The sequence below is a fragment of the Taurulus bubalis genome, assembly GCF_910589615.1.
Source record: "Taurulus bubalis genome assembly, chromosome: 6".
NCBI classification, from domain to species: domain Eukaryota; kingdom Metazoa; phylum Chordata; class Actinopteri; order Perciformes; family Cottidae; genus Taurulus; species Taurulus bubalis.
Window position 1 is genome coordinate 13460183 of NC_136594.1, and position 14451 is coordinate 13474633.

At 39.7% G+C, this 14451-nt stretch overlaps 1 protein-coding gene across 1 annotated transcript in view; it reads right to left on the minus strand.

The window, feature by feature from the left end:
• The window catches only part of LOC306738229 (potassium voltage-gated channel subfamily KQT member 5-like), a gene marked incomplete at its 3' end in the record, with an annotated part of 100174 nt that overhangs the window by 14985 nt on the left and 70738 nt on the right, over positions 1 to 14451 (minus strand). The window contains exons 2-7 of the mRNA XM_079220058.1: positions 9907 to 9997; positions 9109 to 9235; positions 4777 to 4952; positions 3290 to 3415; positions 1262 to 1372; positions 892 to 987 (exon numbers count right to left, since the gene is read on the minus strand). Of these exons, the coding sequence (XP_079076184.1) occupies positions 892 to 987; positions 1262 to 1372; positions 3290 to 3415; positions 4777 to 4952; positions 9109 to 9235; positions 9907 to 9997 (727 nt within the window). The remainder of the gene's footprint in view (positions 1 to 891; positions 988 to 1261; positions 1373 to 3289; positions 3416 to 4776; positions 4953 to 9108; positions 9236 to 9906; positions 9998 to 14451) is intronic.

The window sequence follows — 14451 nt, forward strand, 5'->3', positions numbered from 1 at the left end:
AAGAGGAAGAAGAGGATGAGGATGAGGAGAATAGAAAACAAACACAAATTAGTCATTAGTGAAAACCAAAAAACAGGTGTGTCACACGTCTATGGCTGGGCGGAGGTCAGGCATGGATACATGCCTGTGGGAAGGCAGGAGGCTCTCATAGTGCCGCCAAGTGGCGTTCAGGTAGGGCCTGGTGCCGTCGGTGGTGTAATAACGCCACGCAGCCTGGTACAACATGGGGACGGACAGGATGAAGAGGGGGAGGAGACAAGAAGAGGTGGAGTACAGGAAAAGAGGGGAGATGGGAACACGAGACGGGAGAGATAGGTGGGAAACCAAAGAGGAAGATAATGAAAAAGCATGTAGGAGGAAAGTAGGTGAGAGAGGAAAATAAGGAAGCGCACAGAGAAATAAATGAGGACAACGTGAGGTCAGCACCAATAAAAGTCAGGATCAAAACAAAAGGCATGTGTGAAGATCACGCTGGAGAAGAAGGGAATGTGTGAAGCAGATGAAGAGAGGGATGGCAAGAATGGGTTTGACTGTGTTTCTGGGCTTAAACACAGTCTGGAAAGGGCAAAAACACTCACAGAGATGAGAGCGTTTACTGCAAAGTGAGGATAATGGGGCTCAGGGCAGCTACACAAAGCGAAGCTACAAGATATGGGCTTTTTACTGGTTGTGTCGGGGTTTCAGAGTCAACAGAGGAAAACGAGAAACTGAAGAATGATAAAATAATTCAAACACATTTTATATTGCAAGTTTACTTTGATGCTGTGGTGTATTTTTCTGTTTTGTTTTTATATAACAGCAACAACACATTAAAAACAATGTTTTTATTGTCTATCCTCAAAACAGTATGTTTGTCAGAGAAACAGAAAGAGAGCAGGCTGTCTGATTTACCTGGATGAGGTAGGCGGCCGGGTTTCTCCTTTTCTCAAAGTGCTTCTGTCTGTGCTGCTCCTGAACCTTGAGGGCAAAGCCTGAGCCCAGAATACCCTGTTATGATATTAATAGGATTAAATACTGGATGTGTGTGCACACCAAAGACTGTCAAGTTACACTGATCTGCTCATAAACTGCAATATGATGACAACGTCCATTGTGGCTGCATGAACAATGACAGGGCCATTTTTTTTGCAATCAAATATTAACTTGCTGTATAAAGCACTAGCTGCCAGTTCAACATAAACTGATCTGTCAAAATAGCACTGAAAATTAAAATCTGCATCCTCTCTCACACAAAAAAGAACGGGTTCACTTGAAGACTTACAGCTGGCAAGGCAAAGAAAGAGATTCCCAAGAGGGCAAACCCTGCGGACAACATGCGTCCTGTCCACGTCTTTGGTGTCTTGTCCCCATAACCAATGGTTGTCAGGGTGATCTGTGAAAACACATGATGTATTAACAGGTCAATGTAGTGTAAGCTTTACTTGTATATCATCTCAGAAAACAATTTATTTGACAAAAAACAAGTTCCCATAAAACAGTTGACAGGAAGTCGTTACTACATGCTGCTTTTGGTACCTTTTTATAATTGACAACCTTGATAAAACCCTTTATCAAGGGTTTATAAGCTGTGACTAATTAATGATTAATAAAGTGTTTGTCGGTGTTGTATAGATTAACGAACAAAAAAAGAAAGAACAACGTATGGGCTATTAGGTCATTATTAAAACCTTTGTGTTGGTGTTTATTCTCATGTCTTTTTAACTTGTTGGTGAATTTAGTTTATGAACAGACATTGACATTAATCTTACTTGTCAAGTACCTATAAAGCATTAGTAAATGACTAATTATTAACATTAGATGTATTAATAACATTTAATTGCTTCATCAAAAACTGAATTCCAGTACACAGCATTTATCTAAGAGGGATAAACTTGATGTGTCAGTATTATTTTAAATTACACAAATTATTTATAATTAGTCTAACTAGCCTCAAATGTTCAGTATTTGCCTTCTTTGACTACTTTGAGTTACGCGTCTTGGTCTGGTGTTCGAACTGTAATATATATTTGCATGCTTTTTCTTTTGCATACTGCTTGTGCTCGCACCACAGAGGCATGACTTGAAATGATGCCTTCAGGCAGCACAGTCTGAGTGGTTTGACCTGTGTGGAGGATTCATGGGAGCAAGTCGGTCCAGTATGGCCTTGATTCCAAGAACAATGATGAAAGCCTGTGGCTGAAATGTATATTCTGCCTAGAAATATATATTGAAGTACTGTATGCGTGTTCTTGTTGTCATTTATGTGTGAAGACTTACTGAACTATAGAGATGGTCTGTGAAGACACAATGAGAGGGCAGTTATATAATATGTACACCTTTGACTGCACTAAACTGGCAGAGGATTAAAATGTCCTGATAAAATTCAGTCAAAGAATCATGAATTAGTTTTAATAAAAGAAGAAGTTAAATGTGAAAATTATTCTTAGTATTGGGGATACCTATTACCTATTACTGGGAGTAAATGTGAAGAGAGCCATTACAATGTGTTCAGCAGGAGCCTGAAAAAGGGACATTTAAGCAGTATATTAACTATTTAATGGCAGGAGCAAATACACCTGCACTGCTTGTAAAACTCCTTGCTTACCTTCAGTACTCTGTCTGTTTCATCCATCTATCTGTCTAACTATCCATCGATCTATCCATCTATTGCTCTGTTTTGGTAGACTAATCAGTCTGGGTTATCTTTCATTCAGGCCCTTATTGCTTTGCATGACAAAGGCGACCGCAACCTTTCAGTATCATTAGGCTTTTTGGAGCCAGTATGAAAATGGTGGTTAATGGAGCTATGCGAGGCTAATGTCTATGGAGGAGCTGTCAATGCTCAAGGCGAAGATGAATCGAATAGGAGAAAAACATTACCGTCCAATGCAGGATGTATTCATGTGAAGAGGTAACAGTGCTGATAAGTAAGATGTGTAACTTTGAAATTAGTAGTAAAGTAATTCTAGAAATTCAAGAGATAGTGACATATATTAGAAGTGGAATGAAACTTAACAGCTGTTAAATCTTCATTTCCATCTTCAATTCCATGTTGTAATGTTAAGATGTCAGCCGTATTGCTTAGAGAATTGATTTGCCGCTGCTTTTTTCATTCCTCCCGATGGAAGTTCAATAGATGCACAGGAATGCACAAAGTTTTCGTTTTGTTGTTTGCCAGGTTTAGACTGTCTAGAAAACGGTTTACGACTACATTTATTTGTGTAACCCTGTGGGACAATAAATGCTCGTTGAACAATGAGATTTTACTGAATCCTGCCAAGCAGTGCAACAGATATTCCTCCAAACTCACTGTGCCCCACCACAAAGCGTCAGCATAGGTGGCAAACTCCTTGTTGAACTTGTTCTCCACAAGGTAGACGAGGAACGAAGAGAAGATGAGAACCAAGAAGCCGATGTACCAGGCGGTTACAAGTTCCTGCAGGCAGAGGTCAAAACTGATTTTATTAACGCAAAACCACTTTGCATATCTACCTTTCTTTGAATTTGGAGGACAAAACTTTCCAGGTAGAGAAAGTTACGATCTTTTATTGAATCTGTGTTAAAAAATCAGCAGCAATCGCTGCAGATTATTTTGAAACACACAAGTAGTCTCTTTCACAGAAACCCAAATATAAAAGTGCAGGTACATTACATTTTTAACATACATGTATGTTGTTTAGGTTATCAGGCTGGCACTCCCCAGCATTTTTCCTCTAATAAATGCCAGCTAGGTGACGTTGTCAGGGGTCTGGGTTTCAGTTTGCAGAACTCTAGCCTGACCACCACTACACGGTCCTTAACATAACATTTATTGTAAATGCCCAGCTCTTTTGCTTTTGGTACTGCTTTCCGCTCGAGCTCATGTTGATAGCGAGCCACTGCCTCCACTGCATTGCAAGCTGAAAACGCACCAAAAGCCACCTCAGCTGCCGCCTTTATGTCAATTAATTTGACCCATTGCTGTTATAAAAAAAAAATCTGCAATTGGCTGCATAATTGGTTGTTTTGGGGTAATATTTTCACTCACATTGCACAAATCACTGCAGAGGCCCAACAACCCTTTCTGAAAAGCACTTACAAAACACATCCTTGCTACGTATGTGAACCTTTCACTTAAAATGTGATGTTGAGTTTGTTTGAAAGTACAAAATAACTATGTCCACAGCAATGACCTGTCCTGGCTTCTGTGTCATACTGATCTGAGAGAGAAGCACTGGATAAAGAAGTTGTTGAATTTGTGTGGGTTTATCATGTGGAGAGATGAAGGTGAGTCAAGGTAAGAAAGGCAAGAAATGCCTGAAAAGACTGAGTCAGAGAATAAAATCTGAATATTTCAATACCAACATTGAATCTAATACTTCAAGTTCTAAAAATCTTTTCAGTACCGTTTGATATTAAATATCGATAATTAAATGTTAACAGTTTAATACTATATGAATTTTCATACAATGGATCTAGCAGGGTAAGTAACAGCTTTGCCAAAGATACAAATAAAGTCAATATGGATATATGGATATACTATATGGTATTTTGTCAATTTACATTTATGAAAACAAACTATACAATATGCCATACAATATACCATACATATATACCACCACTAACTATGACTGTTAAAATGTCCGGAATGTAATCAACAACTTAATACACAGTAATGGACTTCACCTTTACAGTACTTCACACTGGAGCACACAACGTTCCCAGGGATCTTGATCTGTGCCCAACAACAACAATGTGTGTGTGTGTGTGTGTGTGTGTGTGTGTGTGTGCATTGGCAATTCCTCTGTGGCAGCTCACCTTGCTGTGTGCGTAAACCACAGAGCCCAGCAGCTTCCAGGTGCCTCCTCGTCGGTCCATTCGCACCATGCGTAGGATCTGCAGGAAACGCAGGCTCCGCAGCACCGAGGTGGCAAATATGTTGCCCTGGCTACCCGCCGAGACCACCGCCACCGACGCAATCAGCACTATGATGTCTGGAGGGCAGAGAAGACACATGCACAAGTATAACTCATTATGACTCAACCCTGGAAACAAAATACTCCATATCTGAACCGCAGTGTATGATCATACATTTAAATCTAAATCTAAATTTTACGAAATGGAAATCTTGTTCTAGATCATGGCTTCCTTTAATGTGCTGTGTTATTTCATAAAAGTATAATTAAAGCTCTTTTCCTGCAATTTGTATTGTAGACATTTGTTAATTTTGCGCATTTTTTTATATTTCCTGATAAACACTCGTGCAATTCAACTCAACTGAGTTCATTACATTTAAGCATGGACTCCAATGGTGATTTGCTTAAGATTTTGTAATGCAAAGTCAATAATTGTATCACCATAAATACCAGGAAACAACAGCGATTCCATCCAGGTCAAAGTTCTATAAATAGATTACACATGCTTATGCTCATGAAAATATTTTTTTTTTAAAGACTCATAGGAGCAGGAAAGACTTCCCCCAATATCTTAAAAAAGTCCAACCTAAAGGCAAGTATATCTTATATATTGATATATTGACTAATATTGATCAGAGTATCTGACTGGCTTGATGTGTATCATGTTGCTGCAATAACAGCAACTCACTGTTGTCACCTTGCTCTCACCCGTCACTGTGGCAAATTAGCCCAACAAAGGCTCCATATTACTGAAGCTGAAGACATAATCTGCCACAGGCATCAACAGTACAATAATGTTCTGTGTGCTCTTCCTATATATATATGCTATATGTTTGTATATGTGCGTTGCCTGGCTACTCCAATGTATTGCTGTGGACACAAACAGGACAGTGTGGAAGATAAGATGAAGCTTCTAGGAAGAATATATTTCCATGCACAGTAGATCTAAAATTATCAAGGTCTCAAAACTGCACATCAGTGAGATTCTAATGTCTACAAGTTTCCGATTTGTTTCTGTGTGAAATACTCTTGAGTGGTGTTATCTAGTTCACGCTGTAAGTTGTTTTTTCATATAGAGCAATCCCGTCAGCTCCCGTCCTTCCACAAAACCATTTTTTGAAAGAAAATGCTGACCAAAGTGGCTTCCCTTCTTAACTATGAACCAGCGCAGACCCAGAGTGGGGAGAGGGAAAAGTCAGCAGCAGAGCCATGAAAATACATTAATGACACCCAGGAGATGAGAGTCTCCGAGGCACCCGCAGAGTGACGGTGCAGAGTGAAAACGTGAGGAAAGTGAATGATAGAAGGGTGAATGTATGTGTGTGTGTGTGTGTGTGTGTGTGTGTGTGTGTGTGTGTGTGTGTGTGTGTGTGTGTGTGTGTGTGTGTGTGTGTGTGTTAAGCTTCCAGTTGTACATCGTTTTGTTTTGTAAAAATTAAACCTTCCATACAAAAATAACATTTGTAAAGACAACTTTCTTTAACCTAAAAGCACAAAAGACCATTCAAAAATATAGAGCAGTCCTCTCAGACATCTGACTGCACCCACAAAGCTTTTGTGGCACGAGATTTCAAACATTTGAACCACAGTCAGTGTATGTCATCACCACCTCAATTTGTTTAAATACAGTGCCATATTGCCAGATTGTGTAATGCAGGAAGAGGCACAAATAAGGAGAAATAAATCTGTTGGATGCCCTCTAACAATAGTTCAGCCCTCTAATCTCTCAAGCACCCACGTCGATGGATTTTCATTGGAGGTGTCGTACTGATTTTCCCCCGACGCACTTTGCCATCATCTGTGCCAGGCATTTTATTTCAAATTGAGATAATTCACCATTTGCAAAAACAGAAACAGCTATGACATTTGAAAGGAGAAAATCAACCGTATTAGAGATATTACACATATTTGAGATATTACACAGGTAAACCAGAGGTTCATTATTTTTCCAACGGCATGTCAAATAGCATTAACACATAACAGGTCAAACAATTTGTTACCAGTTAACGTGATTATGTTTGCTAATGTGTCCTCATGTGAATTACCGAAACAAGTTTATAATTGTGTGACAAGATAATGTCAAATCAAGATGTACTTATTAGCTTTGTCAGAATTTTCAACTGTAACACAAAGCCTTCATTTCTGTAGTTCATTTCAAGTGTCATCATGTGACCTACATGTGGAGCGCTAACCAGTGGAGCGCTAACCAGTGGTTAACCAGTGGTTAACCAGTGGTTGGCCTGCAATGTGGCCTGAGGACTCATTTGCATACACACTGCGTACAGAATGCGTCCGACACCACCTTCCAATGTTTTCTGAGTGATTGGATCACTATGCGTCCTCAATCTGTCTTTGGTGCATTCACACCTGTACTTGGAGCTGTCACATAATTGTGATCACATAATTTACCCCTATATTTGATCTTTAAAAATAAAAATTGCCAGGAAACATTGAAACTTGCTGAACCAAGTATTGTTTTTGTCTCTAAAAATACAAAACTCTCATAATCCCCCTTCTTGTGTGCATGTCGACTTTGATTACATCACAATGTGTGAGAGGTACAGTTATATACTGTGTGTATATATATATATATATATATATATATATATACATATATATATATATCGAACAAAAAGTTTGGAAATGTATGTTTGGTAGAATATTTCTCTAATGTAACAATGCTTCTTTGCAATAAATGGTATACCGTTGGAAAGCCCGTTTATTTCCCTTTTAAACTGTGTCCCATTTGTAAAGAACATGCATTTCTGGGATGAGCAGCACAGCTGAGTATGTGGGTTGCGCCCATGAAAAATGTGCCAAATCTTCTCTGCCAATGCCAAACAGCTGATTCTGCTGTTGCTATTGACTCTTGTCTTGAGCTTCCGGTACCCCAAAGGTGCTTCATTGGAGGCAATCTCAATGCAGAGAGATATCGAGATGATATTCTGCAACCAGCAGCAATCCCATTTCTCTACAGTCTGGGACCGAACTTCATTCTCCAAGATATCAGCGCTCGCCCCCACAGAGCGGGTTCATCAGAGACTACCTACAGAGTCTGGGAGCAGAGAGACTGGAATGGCCTCCAGCAGTCCTGAACTCAACCCAAATGAACACTTGTTGATCAGCTTGGAGGTGCCATGCTGTGTCTGTGTATGGTTCTTCCGCACGCTACTGAGGCTCCTGACTTTGTTAAATGAATACATTGTAAAATTGCCTATGTCTTGTTTCTTTCTTGTTACTGATAGACTTCAATCATCCAATCCACGAAACAAGAATCAATATCAACCGCAGAATCAGATGTTCGGCATTGGCAGAGAAGATTTGGCACATTTTTCATGGGAGCAACCCACATACTCAGCTCTTCTGCTCATCCCACAAATGCATGTTCCTCACAAATGGGGCACCGTTTGAAAGGGAAATAAACAGGCTTTCCAACAGTATAAAAGTTATTGGCAATAAGCATTGTTAGAACAGAGGAATAATCTACCGAACACAAATTTCCAAACTTTTTGTTCGATGTTTATATATATATATTTATTAACTAACTAATAAAGTCACAGTCACAAGGTTTCTCTCTTTAAAGAAGCAAGAACACAGAGAAAGCTAAAAGTCAAAGCCACAAACTGACTGATCCTCATGTCTTCTATTACCACATCCGCACTACTCAGGTTTTCTGAGTTCAACTCATTCCTCACTTCATCCCATTGTCTCTCAATTGTTCATGTTCTCTTTCACACTCAGCCTCCCTGCCTGTCTCTTACTTTATTTTCGTCCTTTTGTTTGTGCTCATATTCCCTCAGTGCTGGCAAACTACAGCACCCATTACAACGTGTGACTATGGAGTTCAAGGCACTCTGCCTCTCAGCCCTGGTCCCCCTCCTTCAAGCTCCCTAGTGTAGTTTCCAAGAAGGAGCAGAGAAATTCATACTTAAACAGTGGAAAGAATAAAGGTCAGTTAATGCAACCTCATTACGCAAATGCTCTCTGCTCTTATGAGTTCTGACCACAACTGTAAATGACACGAGCAAACTATGGTCAGTAGCGTGCAGTGGAACAGTGCTTACGTCCAACATCCGACTGCATTCACAAAGAGCACAACTGAGGTCCAATAGAGGGCAAGTAAAAGGCAACTGAAAGTTGAAACAATGAAGGAGACGAAACGCCGCTTTGACTGGAAAAGATTATGGGGGTGAGATTGTCAAAATAGGCTCAACAGAAAGCTCCATCAACTCACCTATGACGCAGAAAGGCTTCCTGGCAAAACGAAGTCGTCCCTGCCATCCTCTGTAGCGACAGCAGCATCCTGACGACCAGACACGGAAGATGTACTCCAACCCAAACACTACAATCATCACAAACTCCTGTTCAAGGACACATAAATAATAGTTGTTTTGCCAGTGTGTTGATGGTGGTAACCATTGCTTGTCATTGTATATTACAAATAAATCATCAAACATTATTGTACATATCAATGTTTTTATCTTTAAAATGGACACCAGGTTGACAAAGTATTGTGTCTGATAATGACTGTGACAGGTTGTTGGTTAATGCACACACACTGAGCTCCTATTAGATAACAACTACTGCTTCAGGTGCAATCATGTGCAGTAAATGGCCGACTGAATAAAAAAGAGATCTCTTCTTTCAGTAGGAGGCTTTCGAGTCTTTTCAAAAGCATCTTTGCTCTTGTGCCCTCTACTAGCTTGTTCCGTCTGACTGGCTTTCTGAGGGTTACTTTGAACTACACATAGTGTTATTAGCACTTAAAATTTTCAGTTGGAGGGCAGACACTTAAACAAAGGAGGCACTGACCTAGAAGTCTAGGTCTGCTCTCAAAATCCAGTTTTAACATTGACCCTATAAACTGTTAAATCACAAAAGCATGTACAGTATCTTCTTGCTGAGACTCCCTAAAAACTGTGTATTTCACCCAGATTGGTGAGGTTTTAAAGAGTGTAGCAGTGCACGCTTCAGCAAAATCTGTGACTGTCTCAGCCTTCAGCTTTTGGCTGATGGTTGTTCAGTTTTTTACCAGAATGAGGAGACAATAGGAGGAGAAGTCCTGATGAGCTGGGATGGTTGAGAACACAGAGAGGACCAGGCAGCTGAAGACCAAGACGAACCTAAACAGAGAAAAACGAAAGGGAAGAATCGTAAATACAACATACGCACAACATTGGAATCTCTCAGGATGACACCAATGGTCAGGTCTTTGAAACAACCACACCGACCAGCAGATTAAATCTCAAATTCCAAAACATAATTTTCACTGGTCACAAATATGCTGTTGATCAGAGAAAAGTGCACCAAAGTGGCATAGTCCACTATATTTTCCTCTGTGACAAACTCTTGAACCCAAGTAAGAGCAGAACACGAACAACCTGGCAGCACAATCACAGAACCTATTTCCTCTCTGCAGTGAACCATGAGTCGGACCATTATTCAATTTCCTGAGATATCAAGTTAATCATGCTTGTTTTTGTAACGCGATTTGGAAGAAACAAGCAGTGAAACTGCGGCTATTGGAAAACAAACAGAAATTTCGAAAACCATAACATGTTTTTTTCCATCACATAGATCCTCCAAAAAGACGTCATTGTCTGAAATAGCAGCATGGGGTTTAGAGTTACGGTGGCTCTTGATGCTAAACAGTGAAAACACATCTGTGTTTTATCATCTGAGATCTCCTCTTAAGCCGGCTGGAAAAAGAACGGTTGACATGCTTTGTGCAGCCTTTTAGAGAGCAGACACAGCTTTTTCCTGCTTCTTGTTTGTACAATTACAAATTAACAATTCAAACTGCAGACCATTCGCTAAGCTCAAACCTTTATGCATCAAAATATGTGAAAAACTGACTTAAAAACTTCACTCCCAGGGAACTGGTGTCACGTTAGTAGGAGCCAGCCTGATCTCCTAAAAATTAAGTTTCCATACAACAAAACTGCTTTGTCAAATACATTTCGAGGTAAACATTATTTCCTGGACATTCGACCAGGAGACTGCCATTTGAATCTGTGAGAAAAGAAAAGTCGATGTTGACTTATTTTGATATTTTAATTCACATCCGTAACTTAAATAGTGTAACAAATGTTCTTTTATTTTGCCAAACCCTTAACATAACCAATTTGTTTTCTTCGTTTTTTGGGGGGGTTCCATTTAAATTTACAACGTTAAAGGAATTAAAGGAATTCTTTCAAACTTGAAAATCTGGATTTCATCCAGTGATTGAAAGGTCAGTGTCCCACAGCTTGCAGTCCAGGACTGTGCGGGCCTGACCCCAGTCAGGCCCTTTTTGACATCCAGAGAGGCTAAATGGAGTCAACATTTTCCACAGCCATGTAGATGGTTATGTCATTATTTCTCAACCCATACATTCTCCTCTTGCTCTCTCATATGGCTGAGTGCTACTGAAGGTTTGGAGTGAAACAAAAGCATTAAGTATCAAAAGTTTGAGGTTTGCTCTGTTGACATTTCTTAGATTTGAATAATGTGATTTTGATTGGAGGAAAACATCTAGTGACAAGCATTGTGGTGCTGTCATCTGAACAGAAAGTTCCTTGTCACCGGCACACCTACGCCTCTCGCACTTACAAGGTTGTCAGACCGAAAATTACAGAGTGACAATTAACTCTCTTTATCCATAGCCAAACTCGTATTCCGAATTTGAATATATTTACTTTAAAAGAGGGTAGAGAATAACTGAAAAGCACCCTGACAGCTTCATTAAGCTCTCAACCAAGGTCACTAATTAATCCCACAAACTAGTGTTCTCAGCCGGCCTTGTGTGTCATCATTGCCTGCGCTCTTACGCGGCAGAATTAATCTGGAGTGTCTCGCTCCGCACTTGCAACAGAGTGATCGCTCTTAACCTTCCAAACAGCCGCGGCTGAAAATTAAGCTGGTTTAACCACACACAAACACACACACACACACACACACACACACACACACACACACACACACACACACACACACACACACACACACACACACACACACACACACACACACACACACTTTACCTCTTCCACCCCCCACTCACTTTGAAACAGAACCACTGAATGGGGGTAAGTGCTGCTAGGATTTGCATAATCTAATTAATTTATTAGACAGGGACAATGCATGTAGGCATTGTAACATTTCAATAAAGAGTAGTTGATGCAATGTATGTAGGACTTCTAGCCGTAGCTAATTTGCAGACCTTGTACCTAGTTCGGCTTTTAGGAAATACAAAATATATTTTAATTTATTGAATGTATTCATTTGTAAAATGGGTTTTATTTTTAAGACTAATGTCCTCACAAATCATTTCAAATTTAATTGGTGGATAAAAAAACAGATATATGGCAACTCTGTGTACAGAGGCAGGGCCAGAGGGGTGTCGAGAAGGGGGAAAGGGTTACAAATGACCGCTATTTATGAATATTATTTCATATTAGAATATTTTAAGTTGTTTCCAGTTTCTCAATCTGCCCCATGTTTGAGAAAGGGATATGAAGCTCTAGAGGAACCATAACTCTGACAGTCATCAAACGTTGAGTATTGATTGGATCACAGAGCACTCATGGATTAATAATGCTATAAAATCAAATCTGATTGAGTCTCTTATGTCAGGTTGCTGGAGGAAAATCTCACTTACATGACATGTAGACCGATGCTGTCCATGGTCCTGAAACCAAATTCTCTGCTGGTTGTTGATTCATCAATAAGTTTCCCAGGACTCCTTTGTGGTGTTTTATTTAAGTTGATATGAAGGCGGATATTCAATTGTCTATTTCTTTTTAGCTCCTGAGTGTCTTGTCCTATAACCCTGCCATGTAAACTGAGCTGTTTCTGGGATTCAAACCACATTATTACATCCCAGTGTTCCAATCCGACCTGCAGACCTTTCCTGCATGCCATTCCTTCTCTCCCCCCTTTTCTGTCTAGTTAAACTACTTTACACACATTTTAGAATAACATTTGTTAGTACTACTCAGCCAGTGATAACATTTGTATTTATGTTTTTTTAGTTTGTCCCATACTAGTGACTAATAATCAGGATATATTGTCCTCTGTTGCAACATTATAACAACTCCCCCAATTGTATTCATGGGCAATACTACATTGCTGGAGAACCCCTTTAAAGGTTTGACTCATTGACTGTGAATACAACTATAATGAATAATGCCTCAAAGTTCTCAGATCCCTGGATGATGTTGTTTGATCAACAGTTCAAAACCCAAAGAGATTTGATTTGCAATGTTATAAATCCTTGGATCTTTTTTGAATTTATGCATTTTGGTTTTAAGTGAAATGTCTCAACAACTATAGGAATACCATGACATTTACTACAAACATTCAAGCCACCCTCAGGATAGATTGTAATCACTTTGGAGATCCCTTGACATCATCTAACACCATCAGGTAAAAATTACAATTTGTCCAATACTTTGGTTTATGACTAAATACCATCAAAATTACATTCCCATCAGCCTCAGCTGCTATTTAGCAATATTTACCAAACGCTAAGATGCTGAACATGGTATATTATAACTGCACAATATTCGCATTCTAGCATACTGACTTTAGCATTTAGCTCACATCACAGCCCGACTAGCATGGCTGTGGACTCCAATAATAGACTTGTACTGAAACATCAAAAATATAGTTTTGCATAATTAAAAAATACTTAAAATGAGCATGTACTACTGTAAGGAACACAGAGTTTGTTTTAGAAACACCCATAAAGGTTAGAGATTAACACCTGGTGAAGGGGTCAGCGAACTCGCATGCTTTTGTTAATTACCTCAAAAATACAAGTAGTTAAACAAAATGATCTCGAAGATAATGGGGTTTCTCTTTACAATTAAGCAACATGGTCATCAGAAGTCATCACTGGGTCCAAAGAGTAAAATATCATCCCTTTATGATGACTGTGACCCAGAGACACGATGAGGTTACATTCCTCCACCGCCGCTCATGCATTTCATCTCTCAAAGCATTCTTTACATGTTGTCTGACAAAGTGTTGGTCTCTCAAACAGCGGCAGGCCCTCTCAGTGTATTCAGCATATTTCAGAGGCTTACATGGTGGAGGACTGGATTTAAGAGATGAGTCAAACACTGTTAGAATGTAGTAGCAGTATTTAAACAAGCGATAGCAATCTATGTCTTTACACTCTTTCAGCAGTCAAACACATTAAGCACAAACACACTTAATCTGCAAGACAGCATGTATGTGCATATTTTCTGTGCATCCGCCGCTACGTGTTATAAGCCACAGTGCTGAGTGTGACTGTAAAGCTCAGAAAGAACAATTTCCATAATGCACCTGGCTCTTTGAAAGGATGAAGCCAGGAATGCACTTTGTATTTTGTCAAGCTGTTGGGTGGGGAGTATTGTGTTTCTCTTATGACGCTGATGTTATTCATCTCAGTCTGCAAGTGGCATTGAAAGAGAAAGCAGAATGAGCAGAATGTGCCTGGGAGATTAGACAAGTGCCTATGAACTTGCAAAGTTGGCTCAAAGAGGGACTCGGAGGAAGGATTTTCACGACATTCTACCATTGATACAGTGAGGTGTTTGGGAAGAGTCCT